This window comes from Oncorhynchus tshawytscha, linkage group LG07 (assembly GCF_018296145.1).
Source record: "Oncorhynchus tshawytscha isolate Ot180627B linkage group LG07, Otsh_v2.0, whole genome shotgun sequence".
NCBI lineage: Eukaryota > Metazoa > Chordata > Actinopteri > Salmoniformes > Salmonidae > Oncorhynchus > Oncorhynchus tshawytscha.
Window position 1 is genome coordinate 45,439,401 of NC_056435.1, and position 20,243 is coordinate 45,459,643.

The 20,243-nt window shown below is 44.3% G+C and overlaps 1 protein-coding gene across 6 annotated transcripts in view; it reads right to left on the bottom strand.

Moving 5' to 3' along the window:
• The window catches only part of LOC112255281 (collagen alpha-1(VII) chain), a 126,457-nt gene that overhangs the window by 44,377 nt on the left and 61,837 nt on the right, over positions 1-20,243 (bottom strand). For all 6 annotated transcript variants that reach the window (XM_042324490.1, XM_042324493.1, XM_042324492.1 and 3 more), the window contains 30 exons: positions 19,742-19,861; positions 19,315-19,464; positions 17,253-17,369; positions 15,447-15,593; positions 15,214-15,339; positions 14,973-15,119; positions 14,452-14,574; positions 13,972-14,250; positions 13,624-13,767; positions 13,275-13,406; positions 12,416-12,562; positions 11,938-12,069; positions 11,584-11,730; positions 11,277-11,396; positions 10,978-11,127; positions 10,674-10,810; positions 10,351-10,477; positions 7,559-7,702; positions 7,186-7,361; positions 6,974-7,012; positions 6,796-6,822; positions 6,644-6,688; positions 6,429-6,542; positions 6,274-6,345; positions 2,915-2,950; positions 2,760-2,813; positions 2,084-2,158; positions 1,875-1,988; positions 522-548; positions 327-380 (listed from right to left, as the gene is read on the bottom strand). In XM_042324490.1, the coding sequence (XP_042180424.1) occupies positions 327-380; positions 522-548; positions 1,875-1,988; positions 2,084-2,158; positions 2,760-2,813; positions 2,915-2,950; positions 6,274-6,345; positions 6,429-6,542; positions 6,644-6,688; positions 6,796-6,822; positions 6,974-7,012; positions 7,186-7,361; positions 7,559-7,702; positions 10,351-10,477; positions 10,674-10,810; positions 10,978-11,127; positions 11,277-11,396; positions 11,584-11,730; positions 11,938-12,069; positions 12,416-12,562; positions 13,275-13,406; positions 13,624-13,767; positions 13,972-14,250; positions 14,452-14,574; positions 14,973-15,119; positions 15,214-15,339; positions 15,447-15,593; positions 17,253-17,369; positions 19,315-19,464; positions 19,742-19,861 (3,422 nt within the window). The remainder of the gene's footprint in view (positions 1-326; positions 381-521; positions 549-1,874; positions 1,989-2,083; positions 2,159-2,759; positions 2,814-2,914; positions 2,951-6,273; positions 6,346-6,428; positions 6,543-6,643; positions 6,689-6,795; positions 6,823-6,973; positions 7,013-7,185; positions 7,362-7,558; positions 7,703-10,350; positions 10,478-10,673; positions 10,811-10,977; positions 11,128-11,276; positions 11,397-11,583; positions 11,731-11,937; positions 12,070-12,415; positions 12,563-13,274; positions 13,407-13,623; positions 13,768-13,971; positions 14,251-14,451; positions 14,575-14,972; positions 15,120-15,213; positions 15,340-15,446; positions 15,594-17,252; positions 17,370-19,314; positions 19,465-19,741; positions 19,862-20,243) is intronic.

The window sequence follows — 20,243 nt, forward strand, 5'->3', positions numbered from 1 at the left end:
TGCATTTGCATTGATGTCAGAGTGGTTAGACTAGAGGGACAAGAGAGCGCTGAGTTCCAGGCCATTAGCGACTGGCCGTCAGCAAGTTTGGTAGGCTTCTAACGACCATCAGCGGCATCAGAGCACAGTTTTGGAGAAGCCTAGTTAATATGACAACTGTCATGTCACATGGAATTTGACTACGATCATGACTCGTGACTGCCGGTGTTGCGTTAATACGGTCAACGTAGCAGCCCTAGACAGTATAATTATCACCTCAGAGATCTGCACGATGTAAATGCAGACACATACACAAAGACACATGTCCAGTGATTGACAAATCTTACCGGTGATCCCTTCTCCCCCTTTACAGCCGAGCCACTGCCCACTCCTGGAGGTCCCTGTAAGCAAGACAAACACACAGACAAACACAGACAGAGAGAAATAAAATAGATGTGACAATCATTATCCTCTTGTCATTCCAACAGAGATATGTGCAATGAATCTACAAGACAAGCTGGGGACAGCACTGGATGACTCACCCTCTCTCCTGTGCTGCCCGTATCTCCCTAAAAGGAGAGAGAGGGTGGGGGGTGGAGAGAGGGAGAGAGAGAAAGAGAGAGAGAGAGAAAGAATGGAATGATTAGTGATAGAGTTATGTTGTTCCGCAGACGCTATATCATACATCCCAGTATAGGAATACATTGGACTCCCAGACATGCACACAATCACACTGCCCGTCTACTGCACTATGACGAAACATCAAGGCCTTTAAGTCTGAAGAGTATCTTGTTGTCAAGGAAACTGATGGAAGGGTACGATCAGGTGGAAAATTACAAGATACAGAGGAGGATGACAGATATTAAAAGAGAGAGAAAGGTTCCTAAGGTCACTCTTATACATCTCAACAGAACCAATCATTTTTAAATGACACATGAAAAGAACCTAGAAATCTAATCATGTTTTTGTTTTCCATATTATCATATCACAGCCAGACTGTTGGGGGTTATTCTCAAGGTTAGGATACATTTTATATGAAGAAGTAAAATATGTATAAACATCCCTCACAGCACTTCCATCACCTGAAGTTTGAACCATCAAAGCACTTTTGAAAAGGGACATGTTTTTGGGAGCAACTTCAATTGAACCTGAACTGATGAGGTGCCTGCAAAATGAGTAGCAACTCTCTTCCAACCCTGTGTGTCCACTCTTGACGTTCACAGTATACATACACTCACGCCTGTTCCCGCTCTTCCTCCCCCTGGCCCTCGAGGTCGCCAGGCTACCCAGGATTACGCAATCAAGCCACCATCAGTACGCACACCTGCCTTTCCCCGTGACGCACATCTGCACTCATTAGACTCCGCCGAATTCTATTACTTGTGTTATTGCCTTCCCTATATCTGTCTGTTCCCTAGCTCTGTTCCCTGCTTCGGGATTGATGTTTGTCATATGTCCTTGTTTACCCACGTGCTGACGCTGTTTCTGTCGTGTTCTATGTCCGTTCCCTATTAAATGTTTGACTCCCTGTACTTGCTTCTCCTGTCCAGCATCGGGCCTTACACATACAGGTTACAGGCTACTTCAATGAGTGTCTTTCTTCCCCATGTGGCCACTTGATATCCACAGTATACATACACCTGCATTGCTTGCTGTTTGGGGTTTTAGGCTGGGTTTCTGTGCAGAACTTTGTGACATCAGCTGACGTAAGAAAGGCTTTATAAATACATTTGATTGATTGCTTGACACACAGGTTACAGGCTACTTGAATTAGTGTCTTTCTCCCACATGTGGTCACTCGTGATATTCACAGTATACATACAGGTTACATGCTACTTGAATTAGTGTCTTTCTTCCCATGTGGTCTGTTCAAGGACCAGACCAGGGTAACTGACCTTGATGGAGAGGCCAAGGGCGCCTGGTATCCCGGGGCGACCGTCCTGTCCTGGGATCCCTGCAGGTCCCACAAAGCCCTTGGCCCCTTCAGTTCCTGGACGCCCTGTGGTACCCTAGGTAACAAAGAAATATCATTAATCATCACAAAGAATTTGACCTACAATCACACGTGCATGTGTGTGTCTGACTGTGTGGGTGTGTGTCTCACTGGTAATCCTGGAATCCCTGGTTCTCCTTTCCTGCCAGGCAGACCTCCTCCTGAAACAGCCGACCCTGGTTCACCCTGAAACACCAGTAGAGAACCAGCTTAGTGAACATTGAATATACATATAACAGATGGGATGACATACTGTCACAGATTCCCCCGGTACTGCTGCTAATTCTGTGCACCAGTTCTGGAGGTCTACGTCACCAGAGTCTAGGCGTCACTGAACTGTCTCATTACGTACACCTGATTCCAATTCCCCTGATTAGTAATTGTATATATGTGCCCTCTGTTCACCATTGTCTTGTCAGTTATTGTTCCCATGTCCGTTGGTCTGTGAGTACCTGTTCTTTCGGCTTTTGTGCTGCGTGTATTGTGCACTTGTTATTATGGGTCTCGTCCCGTGTATTGTTGTGCACTTGTTATTACGGGTCTCGCGTAGTGTATTGCAGGTCTCATCTCGTGTATTTATTAGAGGTTTAACCCTGCTCTTTTGTTTGGGTTACATCCCTGTGTCTTTGTAAACGTGTTTGTTTTGGGCTTCATCCCCGTGCCTTTTCATGGCATGTTGTATATTTTGGGTGGAGTATTAAATCCCCCCTATTACGAATTCCTGCACCTGTCTCCAATCACTTACAACATATAGTTTACTGAGGGAAAAGAGGTGTGCTGTACTCACCCTGTCGCCCCGGTCACCCTTAGCCCCTGATGCTCCTTTAACCCCAGGATCACCCTGCCACAGAGAGAACATCAAAAATCTGACTTCATAATACAACACACATAAGTGCTAGATATATAAAACAGATCAAATAGGTATTGCTGAGGGATACTCACAGGATCTCCTCTGATACCTGATAGCCCCTGTGAACCCTGAAAAAGACAAAATAGCAAAACATCTATTAAACAACGTCTAAAGCAGGTTGGACCAACTCCAGCGTCATTGTGGTTAGATTGTCTGCCCTGAGATTGAAAGGTAAGGGGTTCGATCCCCGGTCGAGTCATACCAAAAATTCTGAGTGCTTGGCACTCAGCATCAGTGGCGACCCATCATTCAGAGCAGGTGGGGCATAGCCTGTTTTGAGACCCACATTATTTGGCCTTTCCTGATTTGCATGTTATTTTGGCATTAACACGTGTCAAAAATAAGTTTTCAAACAATGTAAAAAATATATATATCATTGACATAATAAAGCTGCATACAAACATGGTCTCATTTTTGTTTTCTTGAGTAAGGCAGCTCCAAAATGCAGGTGATTCAGCCTAGCTAAGTGCTTTCTGTGGTGGTGGGGAAAGCCAACAGAAAATACGGAGCGTTGCGCCGTGACTGGCTCAATGTTCTGTCACTCATGGGGAAACTAAGTCACAGTCAAGTCTAAGGGAAGAGCTAGAAAATTCAAGCCCCTTGGGTGCTGCCATAGAGTTACATTAGAAGTGCCCATCCAAGAAGGCTCAAGGTCATTGGCCACAGATAAAATGATGTCAAATCACATATCTACAGTAGCTTTGATTGGACTGATACTTTCAAAATCTTAGCTAGCAGTCATCATCGTGAATCAAGTCGACAATCTACTGGCAAATCATTTTTAATCCTTGTCATATGAAGAGAATTAATGAAGAGAAATTATAGATAAAACGTATTGGTGCTCATTGGCCATTGGACATAAACATTACACAGCAAGTTGGAAATCGCAAATTCAACAATGTTTGGTTTGGAAGGAATCAGTGGCTAGCTGCAAGCATTGCAAAGCAATCATTAGCCTGTTATTCAGTGGAGTGGCTGTGTGGTCTAAGATTAAGGGTTTTCCTAGTTTAAAATGATAAACATTCAACATTGGCCATGCTGTCAATGAAGCATGACTTGTGCCACGCTCAAAACAACGTAACTCGGAACTGCAAAATCTGAATTTAATTTCGCCTACTGTTCTGACTTGGTGGTGCACATGTAGCCTACAACATGTTTTTGAGAAATGTAATCATTGAATATTGTAAGAGCTTTCATTGTCTGCTTATACGACCCTTTATTTGGGTGTACAGTGAAAACACTGCAAGAATGGCCCATGTTCTGAATTCTGTTGCAGTACATTTCAAAAGTGCTGAACAATTGCTGCCCTATCCCATCTGGACAAAAATAATACCTATGTAAGAATGCTGTTCATTGACTACAGCTCAGCATTCAAAACTATAGTACCCTCCAAGCTCATCATCAAGCTGGAGGCCCTGGGTCTCAACCCCTCCCTGTGCAACTGGGTCCTGGACTTTCTGATGGGCCGCCCCAAGGTGGTGAAGGTAGGAAACAACATCTCCACCTCACTGACCCTCAACACTGGAGCCCCACAAGAGTGCGTGCTCAGTCCTCTCCTGTACTCCCTGTTCACCCATGACTGCGTGGCCATGCATGCTTCCAACTCAATCGTCAAGTTTGCAGACAACACAACAGTAGTGGGCTTGATCACCAACAACGACGAGCCTACAGGGAGGAGGAGAGGGCACTAGGAGTATGGTGTCAGGAAAACAACCTCTCACTCAACGTCAACAAAACAAAGGAGATGATCGTGGACTTCAGGAAACAGCAGAGGGAGCAGCCCCCTATCCACAAGGGTCAGCAGTGGAGGTCTCCAAATGTGGAGAAGCAGTGGTGAAATGGTCCACCCACACAGACAGCGTGGTGAAGAAGGTGCAACAGCGCCTCTTCAACATCAGGAGGCTGAAGAAATTTGGCTTGTCACACAAACCCTGATAAACTTTCACAGATGCACAATCGAGAGCATCCTGTCAGGCTTTATCACCGCCTGGTACGGCAACTGCACCGCCATCAACCACACGGCTCTCTAGAGGGTGGTGAAGGGGGAGATGGAAAGTACATGACATCAGCACCCGATGCAGCACCCGATACAGCACCCGATGTCACAGGAAGGCCAAAAAGATCATCAAGGACAACAACCAACCGAGCCACTGCCTGTTCACACCGCTATCATCCAGAAGGCAAGGTCAGTACAGGTGCATCAAAGCTGGGACCGAGAGACTGAAAAACAGCTTCTACCTATCTAAGGCCATCAGACTACTAAACAGCAATCACTAACTCAAAGAGGCTGCTTCCCACATTGAGACCCAATCCCTGGACACTTTAATAAATGGATCACTAGTCTCTTTAAACAATGCCACTTTAAATAATGCCACTTTAATAATGTTTATATACCTTACATTACTCATATCACATGTATATACTGTTTGAGACCCAATCACTGGACACTTTAATAAATGGATCACTAGTCACTTTAAACAATGCCACTTTAATAATGTTTATATACCTTACATTACTCATATCACATGTATATACTGTATTTTATACCATCTATTGCACCTTGCTTATGCCGCTCGACCATCGCTTATTCATATATTTATATGTACATATTCTCATTCACCCCTTTAGATTTATGTGTAGGTAGGTAGTTGTTGGGGAATTGTTAGATTATTTGTTAGATATTACTGCACTGTTGGAACTAGAAGCACATGCATTTTGCTACACAACATCTGCTAACCATGTGTATGTGTTTGATTTTATTTAAATTTGAATAGTTATATTGACTACGTCTGTCCTAGCTCGCTCATTAATGCCTTAATCAAATTTATGGATTGCCTCTTATCTGCTTGTTGTCCCCTTATGCCATAGTTTGTACATCTCAATTGTCAGTAGAAACCACACTTGTTTAAACAAATCAGCCATATGAGCTATGTTTTTTTAAAAGGTAGTAAATGAGGCTGAATTAACTGTTTCACTGCCAGATAGGCTCCGCTGATAGCCAGGTGTACCAGTGGTAAGGTGTTGGGACTCTGCTGTTGGGACAGCTTTATATAGGCCCTAACAGGTGATAGGCACTGTTTGTCACCGTTATAGTGCAATTCATGTATTGTTTAGTGTTGTTTAGTGTCTTTGCTGGCATGCATCCCACTCTTTATTTTATTTTTTCCCCAACAAGATTTACATGCTAAAATCGCCACTGCTCAGCATTAAGGAGATGGATTGGGGCTTAGGCCCTGCGATAGACTAGTGTCCTGTCCAGGGGATGTGCATCAAGCTGCCTCACCCTACATAAACAGGAGAAAGGCTCCTGCTCCTATGAACCGTTGAACATGTGTTATTGGGTTTTAGATTAACACACTGGGACTGGCCCTGACTGGCCCTGACTACTCACCGGTACTCCTCCAGGGCCCGGGGTCCCTGGTCGCCCTGGCAATCCTGGACCCCCATCCAGACCAGGAAAACCCTGAAGAGGGAACAACAGTAAATACAGCAGAACAGTACAACAGTACTAGTGTTGAGTATACGTGTTTATGTGTATGTACTTACCCTCTCCCCCTTCTCCCCTCTAACACCAACTGAGGGGGCCTCACTCCCGCCAGGCAGGCCCTGTCGCCCTTCAGGCCCCCTGGGGCCGTCCCTGCCAGGCAAACCATCACGACCCTAGAACACACACACACAATTAAATATCTCAGTGAATGATAAGTAGACGCTAATGTTTGAGCTACCAGTAACAGATCAATATTCAGTGGTGAATGACTCACAGGCTCTCCTTTGCGTCCGTCAGTACCGTCTCGTCCTATCTCTCCCTGTAGCAGAGAGTCAGTAACTTTTCAGGACAACTGATACAACTACTGACCATAGAGCTTCCAAGACAACATTACAGAGCATGGTATTAAAACAATTCAATTGTTACCTTTTCTCCTCGCTCCCCTCGATCACCCTAGAGAGAGTAAAATGAACAGATAAGAGCGAGAGCAGGGCAAAGAGGGAAAGAGGGATGAAAAAGAGAGCACACACAAATTGAAAGGTATGGTGATAGTGTAATGATGGCTACTGTATTTGGATGGATGAGGGACAGTAAAGTAACTCACCCGAGGACACTGTATGGTACACGGCTCTCCCACTGGGCCCTGATAGGAAACAACATACACACTGAGACCCAGAGCACTCCACCATATTGTTGTCACTGAGTCCCTGGCAATGATTCACTGACTGACTGGGAGAGCATACATTGACAGCAATATCATGGGATCTACAGGATCTCTCTCTCACCTCCCCAACACCTTTTCCTCTCTTAACTCACCCCTCCCTCTGGTATCCTGGCGACGCCACACAGTAGGTCAGCCAGGTCGGCGTGCAGGGTGCCAAGCTGGGTGGTATCACGAGCATATAGGAGGTTCTGGGTGCTGCCATCTGTCACCGCCTGGCGCAGTTCCTCAGAGTCCGCCCGACCTATACCCACCGCCAGCACTGTGACACCTGATAGACACACACACATGGTCATGTAAATGTTGGAATTGCTCTTATTTACTGTACAACCTTTTTGTTTTAAAACAGTCAGTGACAAGGGACTGTGGGGATAAAAACTATTGTAGCAGATTCTATTAGTAGAGATGTGCAGGTGCTGTACATCTGCTTGTGTGTTAGTGCTTTCTATACAGTCTGTGTGAGGCTACCTGAGGCTTTGACAGCACTGGCTGGGACAGTGATGTTGTCGGATGATTTTTTGTCTGCAATGATCACCACTACGCCAGGAACTCTTGCTCTACGACCAGCTGTCGGGCTGAGAAGGAACTGTCTAGTGAACGTCACCGCCTGGCCTGCAGGGAAAGATACACAGTTACATATCATCGCATACACGTATGCACACACGCACACCAGGTTATCCATTAGCCGGTAATTGGCGGATTTTGGACGATAAAATAAATGAAAAGCCGATAAATAAAATTATAGCGACAGAGGAGCTTTGGCAAAGGCTACTGTTGATTGCGAAGATGGAACGAAGTTAGACCGTATGCCTATAGTGAAAAGCCTACAAGGCAGGGCTCCATTTAGTTGCATTTTGCAACCCGTTGATTTGGCTGTGCGAGTAAAATACATTATTGGTCTTATCGGTGCGGGCTGCATATTCATTCACCTCAATCAAAACATCCTATTTTTTAGGAGGCTAAAAATATGATTTCAAAGTGTCTTCCTGCATGTACCCGTTTCCTGCTGTTGTGTCGACCAAGCCACTCTCTCTCTTCTTTCCCGGGGGAAAAAATGCTCCAGGAGAAAGAAAAGTGTTCTGATTGGATAACATTTTAAAATCTAATTGCTGGGAAAACACAGCTATCCTGTTGTCACAGACGGAGAGAGGATGTTCTCAGCTTTCTGTAGGTATACTTCAGTGGAGGCTGTTGAGGGGAGGCCGACTTATAATAATGTCCGGAACGGAGTAAATGGAATGGCATCAAACACATGGAAACCATGTGGAAACCATGTGTTTGGTACCATTCCACTGATTCCGATCCAGCCATTACCACAAGCCTGTCCTGCCCAACCACCAACCTCCTGTGGTATACATTTTATTGTTCAACCCACATTTTGAGCTCAATAGCAACTATTTTACAAACAAGACATTTGATATGGCTTTGAGATACAAAGTGTGAAATGCACATTGGCCATTGCTAGTGCATAGGCCTCATTTGGCGGTATGTTACAACTGTAACGTTTTGGGGGAAATTAAATGTACTGTTAGGTTAATACATGGCTACTATGAGTAGCTATTATCTATAGTTAGTGATGTGTTATGAGTTTTCACTTACTTAAATAAATTAGCCTATGGTATTAGAGCATATAAAGATGCAGGCAAATTCAGCTCTATAATATAATCTACCCAAAATGCATGACAATCACTGGATTAGGTTGCACATTTTGTACATTAAAATATTTAGAATCACAACATGAAAAGATGATGAAACAACTAATTTCTTCAATACCATCTCAGTAGTCTATTACACTTTTAAATAAAGCACTGTGAATGACTGTGCGACCAAAGCATGGGCTGGTGTCACCAACTGAAAGACTTAGTGGCACCAGTGCACCAGGGAAAATGTTAGTCTAGAGACCTGCTACAAGAGGAAAGTCCTCTGTATGGACAAGAGTTAATATTGTAGTGGACAAAGATAAGAAGAATGTTGGTGCAGCCAAATGCAGGCAACTGTGCAACTTATTAAGTAGGATGCAATTTTGGAACATTAAAATGTTTTTATTTATAATACTTTTTGTTTTATCATTATTATTATTGTATATCATTATTATTATTATTGTAGACCTATTTATTCATCTAAACCAGTTCTTTAAACATGCAAAACATGTTTTGTTTCATTCTGTTGAGACATTTTCGTTGGCTAAATGTATTTAAATTAAGTATTTTTAATTGTGTGCTCCGTACTAGCTGTAAAATCAGTTATAAGTAATCCTGTTGTAAAATAAATATAATCAGCCTATTGCTGTCATTTGTTGGGTAACTGCTGCAATATAGCCCGTTCAAAACTTTTGTGAAGGTTAAAACCAGTTCGCAAGTGTTTTGCTTGATTCTGTTGAGCCATTTTCTTTTTCCGAATGAAGTTGCAACTGTAATGTTGTGTTTGCGGCAATATAATATCCTGCTCGTGTTTTCCCTAATGGCTTGACTTACTTTTGATATTACCTTAATAAAGTGTATACATTTTTGTGGTTTGCTGTGGTGTGGCTATTAGCCTATTATACTGCAGGCCTATGATAAGCACACCGCTGCTCCAACTGACTCCGAAAGTTAAGAAGAATGTTTTATGCATACCAGAGTTACTACTATAATCTAACAATATAACGCTTATCTACATAAAAAGAATTGTCTTATAGAAAATGAATGAATTAGCCTCCTTCTGTACACCTATAGTATAGCCTATCTGACAAGTATAAAGAAATTCATGTCGGTATCGCATGCTGCCGACATCTGTGGGGCTCTGCCTAGGCTTCTTCTCCTTAATATATATATTTTTAATATTACTATAATACAGTGGACACCTAAGCCTATAGGCCTATGCATGCAATTCCCTGCTGCATTTAGTGCTCAAATCTGGGACAGCTTGAATCTTGAGGTGAACAGTTATTCTTTACAAGCATTTCACTAAATATGTGTGTGCGACCAATTACATTTTATTTTATTTATTGTTTTAGGAAAGACAAAAAACTATAAAACAATAGGATATAAAGTTGTGTATACGCTACTCATCAGAACACAGGGAATAGTATTTTTGTAATTAGTAAGGCCTATAGGTTGTTTTTAAGGACGCATAAATGTGGCTCATTTAGCCAATATGGGTGGAAGGCCTAATGGGTTATGCACCCATGTCCGATAAATTAAAATCTTTCCAAATTTTCCTAATGCAAAACCCTGACACACACACACACACACAGGTATGTATAAAACACACACACACACCTATAGCATTCCCTGGGCCGTCTTCAAAAGGCGTGGACAGGATCTCCTGAAGCAGTGTCTCACTGTTGCTATGGCGGCTGAGCAGGAACCAGACCTTGGGCCGGGCGCTGTATACTACAATCCCCACCTGGAGGAGACAGGAACCACAGAATATAACACCACACCACAGAATCACATCACAAAAGTACACCAGAAGCCAATATACAGATGTCTGGGCCTTCACAAAGCGTCTCAGAGTAGGAGCCCTCATCTAGGATCAGGTTCCTAAACGTCTTATTCATTATGATCTAAAAGGCTAAACTGATCCTAGACCACTCCAGTACCTGTGAGTCCCGGGCTCCGATGCTGGTGAGGGAGCCGGCAGCGCTGGTCAGGAGAGAGAGTAGGGGCTCAACCAGGCTGGTCCGATCCCTGGAAGCTGGAACCAGGAACACCACGTCCAGACGACCACCTACACACACTGAAGACAGAGACACAGAGACAGAGAGAGGAATATTGAGTTGGGCTGGTTCCTCTTAGACTGGCAAAGAAACATTTGGGGAAGAAATGTCACAGTGCAGAAATTTTAGAAAGTAGTAGTAGTAGTTTAAGGGATTCAGGGGCCGGTATGAGAATTGTCAGTCTTACCAGTACGTTTGTCCAGTGAGGTCTCAGGGCCAACCTCCCTCTGGAAGCTAGGCTGCAGGGTGAAGCGGTACCTCAGTCCCAGACGCAGCCCAGTCACCCTGTAAGAGCTGGATGTCCCAGGCAGAGGGATGGACTGACCCGGACCAGTGTCTGTTTAGAGAACACACACACGGATGCAAGCAAGCACACACACACAAACCCACACGCACACACAGACAAAGATTAGAGATCAACCTTTCAATGTGTAACTTTGTCAATAAAATACTAAATTGAACCACAATATCCAGTGTCTGTCTCACCCCTTTCCTCTCTCCAGCGCAGGACGTATCCTGTAGCACCCGTTAATGGAACCCAGTCCAACAACACAGAATTCTGGGTAACCTCCATAGCACGCAGACCCCTTATAGGCTGTAAGGGAGCTGAGGGGAGGAGGAGAGAAGCAAGGGATCAGTAATGGAGAGAGATACTGTGACTACAGCAAGTGACTAGTTATAGCCTATTACTAGGGCCAAGAGTTTTTCTTGGTCAGGTCACATGGTCAGGAAACTCCTGTCCCTAACTATAGTGAATGAAAGGAGAGGAGATGGTGTTGACAGAGAAGTATACCTGTGGAGGCAGTGATAGTGACAGCTTGACTCTCTCTGTCCCTGAAGATGGCAGCCAGCCTCACAGTGTAGCTCACCCCAGGCCGCAGACCATCCAGGTCAAACGAGGTTGCATCTCTACCTATCAGACGGCTCGATTCAGCCTCACCTACATGGAACCAATAGAGAATATAATGAAACAGTAAAAAAAATATTACATGCAACAACAAAAAATTCACAAAAATACATTTGGATGCACATTTTATGTATGCATATATATCTGTGTATAAATCTGTGTGTGTATCTGTATATTTATCTTTGTGTGTATCTGTGTATGTTTCTTTGTGTGCATCTGAGTGTGTATCTGTGCGTTTACCCAGGGCTGATCTCCAGTAGATGCGGTACCCTGTAACCCCGGCCATCCCTCTCCAGACCAGACGCAGCACCCCTGGGGTAGCCTCCAGCACCCTGACCCCTTCCACCCGGGCTACAGCAGCAGGTTCCCCTGCTACACACACACACACACACACACACACACACAATGAGAATACTGGGAGAGGAAATACAGTACTAAGCAGTAGCCATCAAAACACCACATACAGTATAACACTACAGGAAAGTTACAGTATTATGGGACATAATGCTAGATAGCAGGGTTGGGTTCAAATCCATTTAAAGTACACTGAAATTCAAATTCAACAATTTGGAATTGGAATTTAGATTACTTTCTGAATTGACATAGTACTACAGGAAAGTTACACCTTCCAATGTTTTCATATCCATTCTAATCAAACAGAGGAACATGTTACCGCACAGTCTCTATTCTTTAAGGCTGTGATGTAGTGGTGACTCACGTGTGGTGACTCTGACAGAGACCGGGGTTCCCTGTCTGTTCTGGACCAGGGCCATGACCTGCACCTCATACTGAGCCCCTGGGTCCAGCTGCTCCAGATCCACCGCTGTCAGGTCACCACCCACCAGCTGGCTCCTCTCCTCCCCACCTACACCAAGACAGAAGGGGCAGTGGTGAGTGGTCTTGCACAAAATGGCTGCCATGTTTCATTAATATTATGTTATTATGTTGGGGGTTTGTGGTATATTTCCAATATACCACGGCTAAGGGCTGTATCCAGGAACTCCATTTTGCATTATGCATAAGAACAGCCCTTAGCCGTGGTATATTGGCCATACCACACCCTCTCATGCCTTATTGCTTAAATAGACCAGAGATGGGCAACTGGAGGGCTGCAGGCGGGGCCCCCTTTTGTAGTCCCGTGGACCAATTTCGTAGGCCTATGGCCCCCATCCCCATCAAAGTTGCCCAACCCTATAACTGACCAATAAGAAAGAGAGTTCCAAACCTCTCTGCCAATAACAGCAAATGTTCAGTTTTCCCCTCCCCACAGACCACTCCCAGGCAGTCCTATCAAAATTCTTGCTTGAGAATTTGGCCATTGCTAAGAAGCTATTTCTGTTCATTTTTAACTATTTTAATTCAAAACAATCACAGTAGGGTACTTAATTGTTAGCCAGAAATTATTTGATATTGAGATAAAAACATCTGCATTGGACCTTTCAGTGTGAAAGGTGTAAATAGAGGTTCATATGTTAAAGATAAGCTATGGATACTATGCTATTGAATCATGAACTATCAGGGAATATCATTCAGATTTCAACATTTTTCAAAGCAGAAAAACTGATCAAATCTCTTACCATCAATTCGCTTCCAAGACACACGATAGGCTGTTGCTCCCTGCACGCCCACCCATGTTACCCTGACGACCTCACCGCGGGACTCCTGGACTTGGAGTGAGGTCACTGTTCCCACAACACCCTGGTCTGATGCTGAGGACAGAGAGGTGGAAGAGTTCAGTCACCAATTTACAAGCACTGTTTATATGATAGTGTAGCACTCATTTAATTCAATCAATCCTTAAATTAACTAAGTGAGGGCAAAGTAAAGCTGTTATCATATTGTTGACAGCTAACCAGCTAACCAAGGCTATCAAGAAGAGAATGGATAGAGGTTAGTGGTCAATTCGGAAATTGAGCGATTGAGTACCTGTTCTGGTGTTCAGGGAGGCGGGGCGTCCTTCTCGAGAGCCAATCAGTGAGGAGACTGACACCCGGTAGGAGGAATCTTCCTGAAGGCTGTCAATGGTGAAGGAAGTGACATCAGCGGCCACTGTGCGGGAGGACTCCACTCCTGTAGAGAGATAGGATCCGGCAGAGAGGAGAATGCTACTGGGGATTGCTACTACTGTACTATTAGACTACAGAAACCACAAGACAATCCCTATAAAATGTGTTATTTGAGCCTTAATGTGCTTTGAGACCTAAGGTAAGGATCCATAAGAATGTAATTTATTCATCAAATGACATCCAAATAATTTAATGTAACCGCGCCTACCATCTTCACTGCGCCAGGTAATCTTGTAGTCAGTTGCCTTGGAAACAGGTGACCATGTGATGCGTATCCTCTGCGAGGTGACATCAACGATTCGCAGGCCGCTAACCGTGCTTGAGCTTGAGCCGGTGTTCCCATTGGTCCTGGCTGAGAGAGTGACCACTTCCCCGATGCGTTGACCAATCACAGCCGCCAAACCCAGGACCACAGCCTCGTCTGGCTGTAACCCCTCCAACGTGTAGGTTGAGGCCTCTGGTCCCAGATCACGGGACTGCTCAGCATCTAGGAGTGAAACACACTGTTATAGACACGAACACTGGGACTGCTCAGCATCTAAATAGAGGGTGAGAAAGACAGTAACACATACATACATAAATAGGGACTGCTGCTTTAATTATGTTTATCATAACATGTAAAATAATTGTATTTCGGAGGACTAGTTTAGCACAAAATCATTCCAATTAGAAATCATCTGACACTTACTGTTGCCTTGTCTCCACGTGACCCTGTACCCTGTCGCCCCCAAAACACCTGCCCAGGCGATTCGGAGTCGCCGACCATTGATATTTGTCACACGTAGGTTGGTCACTTTCTCCAATGCTTGTTCTGCAATCATACATCAATAAGAACACTGTAGTTCAGTGGACAACCAAACATTTCCAATGTTCAATATCAAACTTTTATTTCCCATTTTAAAACATTTTTCCGTTTCATGCCAACTAAACACGGCCCAGGTGCGCTGTCCTGTACCTCCACACTAGCCCACAGGCCCTCTTCTGTCATCTCTGCCTGGGCTTGCTTCAGCTCACCTCTCCTCAGTATCTCTATTCACCACCCATTGACATGGATATTCAGCTGGCAGCCATTCATCACACAGCAGACCATTGTTTACCAGACTGGCAAACACACTGCAGCCCTGAGCAAGGATCTGCACCCATTCAATCTGTTCACATCCTCTCTCAAGACAAGCTGGAGCAAGCAGTAGCATACAATGTGTGTGTCACCTGCTTTGATGTAAACAGTGACCGGGTCCCCCTCGTTGTCTCCCACCACAGCGGTCACGCTGACCCCATAAGACACGCCCTCCGTCAGATCCCTAAGGTCAAGGGTTGTCTGGCTTCCAGGGACACTGCGTATTTCCTCTGTTTGCGCTATAAATACACAGTGTTAACACCTATGTGGCCTCTGATCTAAAAATAGTGCACATAAGGAGGGAAAAGGGTGTCATTTGAGACATGCCCTTACCTTCAGTATTGACCATGAGGATACGGTACTGTGTTGCCCCGGCAACCCCTGTCCATCCCAGTCGCACAGTGCTGCCCAGGGACTCTACCACTCGCAGGTTGGACACACTCCCCACCTGCTGTTCCACTATACAGGGACGAGGGACAGGAGGGGGTCAGTAAAATAGTAGTGAAACTGGTAAAATATACAAATAATTTATTGGGGGGAGGGGTGCGCCTGCCACTATCCCTGACCTGCTGGAGAGGTGGAGACGGGGGTGGCCTCCTCTCGTCCATCATACAGGGTGAACAGGGTGATGACATACTCAGTGCTAGGCTGCAGCCCTGTCAGATCAAAACTAGTGGTGCTCCGGGAGAACGACTGACTTTGCACTCTGCCACCTGAGGAATACAGTAAGTCAGTTAGATGTTGACAGTCAGTCAGTGAGGGTACATCAATGTTTGTATGAGTGGATCGGTGTACTGTATGTAATTCATGCTGAGCGGTTTGAAAGTACATTCATATTTTGTATGTGTGTGTGCTTGTGTCCACACTTGTGTGGCGCACATGTGTGTGTGTGCATATGCATGTACAGTCCCAGTCAAACGTTTGGACACCGACTCATTTTTTACCATTTTCTACATTGTAGAATAATAGTGAAGACATCAAATCTATGAAATAATACATACGGAATCATGTAGTAACCAAAAAAGTGGTAAACAAATCTAAATATATTTTATATTTGAGATTCTTCAAAGTAGCCACCCTTTGCCTTCATGACAGCTTTGCACACTCTTGGCATTCTCTCAACCAGCTTCACCTAGAATGCTTTTCCAACAGTCTTGAAGAAGTTCCTACATATGCTGAGCACTTGTTGGCTGCTTTTCCTTCACTCTGCGGTCTAACTCATCCCAAACCATCTCAATTGGGTTGAGGTCGGGTGACTGTGGAGGCCAGATTATCTGATGCAGCACTCCATCGCTCTCTTTCTTGGTCAAATAGCCCTTACACAGCCTGGAGGTGTGTTGGGTCATTGTCCTGTTGAAAAACAAATGATAGTCCCACTAAATGCAAACCAGATGGGATGGCGTTTCACTGCAGAATGCAGTGGTAGCCATGCTGGTTAAGTGTGCCTTGAATTCTAAATAAATCACTGACAGTGTCACAAGCAAAGACCCCCACACCATCACACGTCCTCCTCCATGATTCACGGTGGAAACTACACATACGGAGATCATCCCTTCATCTACTCTGCGTCTCACAGAGACACCGCGTGATGTTGAGATGTGTCTGTTACTTGAACTCTGAAGCATTTATTTGGGCTGCAATCTGAGGTGCAGTTCAAATCAAAATCAAATCAAATTTATTTATATAGCCCTTCGTACATCAGCTGATATCTCAAAGTGCTGTACAGAAACCCAGCCTAAAACCCCAAACAGCAAGCAATGCAGGTGTAGAAGCACAGTGGCTAGGAAAAACTCCCTAGATAGGCCAAAACCTAGGAAGAAACCTAGAGAGGAACCAGGCTATGTGGGGCTAGTTAGCTCTAATGAACTTATCCTCTGCAGCAGAAGTAACTCTGGGTCTTCCTTTCCTGTGGCGGTCCTCATGAGAGCCAGTTTAATCATAGCGCTTGATGGTGTTTGCGACTGCACTTAAAGAAACTTTGAAAGTTCACAACACAACTGATTAGCTCAAACGCATTAAGAAGGAAAGAAATTCTACAAATTAACTTTTAACAAGGCACACCTGTTACTTGAAATGCATGCCAGATGACTACCTCATGAAGCTGGTTGAGAGAATGCCAAGAATGTGCAAAGCTGTCATCATGCAAAGGGTGGCTACCCTAAGAATTTCAAATATAAAATATATTTGGATTTGTTTAACACTTTTTTGTTTTCCACATGATTCCATATGTGTTATTTCATAGTTTTGAAGGCTTCACTATTATTCCACAATGTAAAAAAAAAATGTAAAAATAAAGAAAAACCCTGGAACGAGTAGGTGTGTCCAAACTTTTGACTGGTACTGTATTGTGAGGATGAGTGTTTGTGTCTGACCTTCCCCCTGCCTCCACTCCAGGCGGTATCCCCTGGCAGACTGGATTAGGTTCCAGGTGAGGCGGATGGAGGAGGACCCGGTGGTGGCTGCCTTCAGCACCTGCTGCTCCAGACGCTCTGCATGGGGGGAACACACAGACACAACACAACCACTGATACATCATGCTATGTCAGAACCTCTTACAAATCCTTCAGGTGATATTCAGCTCTTTTAGGGGATTTCAATTCATGATGCATTTTCATTGGACTGCCAGTATAGTTGTTTTTAACAAATCTTACACTCTCAAAAATGCTGGGTTAAAAACAACCCATTTTGGGTTCTTTGGTAACCCAGAGCTGGGTAAATATTGCACAGAAAACACGCTGGGTTATTTTGACCCAGCCAGTTGGGTTGCTTGAATACCCTAACATGTTGGGTTGTTGGGATTACCCAAACATGGGTTCATTTAATCATCAGTTGGGTATTTCTTACTTTCATGCTGGATTGACCCAACAGCTGGGTCTTTTTTAATATGACATTTACTCTCACAGGTGGCTAAAAATACATTTTCTGCGTGTCATGTCACTACTAAAACTACGCCTCCAGTTTTCTGATCTGACCGCTGCGTCACATCTCAATAACCCAGCACCAATAATCCAGCACCAATAACCCAGCATCAACAACCGAACATTGCTCTTTTTTAAGAAAACAACCCAACTAAGTGACCCAACGCATCCAACTCAGCACTTGGTTCAACCAAACAACCCAGCATTTTTTAGAGTGTAGCTAGCTACACAAACATAGTTGTGTTTCCCTTCCCATTTGAGATCTAATATCCCAGAGAGGAACATTAGGGGGTATTCTGTCCTAAATAGCTACAGCACCCACCTCCCTTATCTCAATCGAGACCAATGATGACTCGGCTTTAACTCAAACACAATCCCCTGCAATATTTTTTGGGCGATCCGACCAAATTCATATAGAAATGTGTGTTCTAGATCTGTCATATAAGAAGTGTCAGATCTGTTCTATGTGCGCTATTTCTAATGGTTCCCGTTCTTAAGTACATTTTTGGCGTATTTTACTTTCGGTTTGCACTCCAGCTTCAAACAGCTGAAAATACTATATTTTTATTATGGAAAATATATTTTACAGCGGTTTAGAATGTACAATGATTGTCTACACTATACTTGCTTGTTTTGTCACATAAACTGAAGTTAGGCTAACTATTATAATTTTAGCAACCAGGAAATGGCAGAGCAATTTCTGCACAGTGCACCTTTAAGTAAAGACATCCCTCTAAAATTTGTCATACACAGGGGGTGATTGTATTTGTGTGTGTGTGCGCGTGTATGTGCTTGTTCTTCTATCCTCGTGGGGGACCTGAAATCGCCAAATTTCCCCTCGTTTGGACATTTCCCACGTCCCCATGAGGACAAAGGCTATTTTAAGCTTAGGGGTTCGGTTTAGGGTTAGGGGTTAAGGTTAGACGTTAAGGTTTAGGATTATGGTTAGGGGTGAAGGTTAGGGTTAAGGTTAGGGTTAGGATTTGGTTTAGTTTTAGAGTTAGGGAAAATAGGATTTTGAATGGATATACATTTTAGGTCCCCATGAGGATAGGAATCAAATCAAATCACATTTTATTTGTCACATGCTTCGTAAACAACAGGTGTAGACTAACAGTGAAATGCTTACTTAAGGGCCCTTCCCAACAATGCAGAAAGAAAAAATATAAATAATAGAAAAACAATAATACGAGGAATAAAGAAATTCATAAAACTAAACGGTTGTTGTTCTCTCCATAGACATATACCATATATACAGTGTTCTATATCTATGGCTCTCTAAGGCTCTATTATTCTATTTCTCCTTCTCTTTCTGCCTCTCCACCCCCTATAGTCCCTTACACTAAGGTCTGTTGAATGCAGCAGAAAGTATTTTATAAATGCATTCTTTCACTGGCTAAAATTAACCACAAGTAGAAGTTACTGGGACAGAGACAGAGGAAAATAGACAGAGGGACAGAAGGAGAGGGAAATGTATGTCTGCAGTGCATACATGCATTTGTGTGTAGCTCTGTACCTATCTTGAACCTGGCAGTAGCAGCAGGTCCCTCTGTGTTGTCTTCGTAGAGGGCGATGACAGTGACAATGTACTCGGTGTCTGGCTGCAGGTTCAACAGGGTGTGAGTCTCAGTGTCGCCAGCCACCTCGAAAGACTTCACATCACGTCCTGGGAGAGACACAGGTACAGGGGGAGAGGAGATAGGGGTGAGGGAGAGAAGAGAGGGGCAGGAAAGAGGAGAGCAGAGAGTAGACAGAGGAAAAATGGAAGGGTGAAATGGACAACGACAGTTGTTGTGTACACATTGTGTCACCGACTGCTCACTATATAAAGTATTAACAGCATTGCTGATTCTCTCATAAATTCCATTCTGCATTTCTGCAGAACAACCCTTTTGTGTAAATACAAAAGTCAATACTGATTGGTGCATTTCTCCGCTCCTTACCTGTGAATGGTCCCCAGACCAGTCTGTAGGCCCTGGCTCCACCCACTCCCCTCCACAGCACCCGGACGCTACGCTCTGACACGGTCTCTACTGACAGCTGCTGGGCCGCCTCCAGACGCACTGCAACACACACACACACACGAAGAATCCGCAAGGCTGTTAATCCTTTATATAGTGAGCAGTCAGTTACATTATGTGTGCACAACAACTGTCCATGTGTTGTGTGCTTAGTGCGTCTGGGCGCTTAGTGCGCCCACCTGTACTTCTTGTTCACCCATGACTACGTGGCCACGCACGACTCCAACACCATCCTCAAGTTTGCCGACAACACAACGGTGGTAGGCCTGATCACCGGCGACGATGAGACAGCCTACAGGGAGGAAGTCAGTGACCTGTGTTGCCAGGACAACAACCTCTTCGTCAATGTCAGTAAGACCAAGGAGCTGATCGTGGACTACAGGAAACGAGGGGGCGAGGACGCCCCCATCCACATCATCAGGGC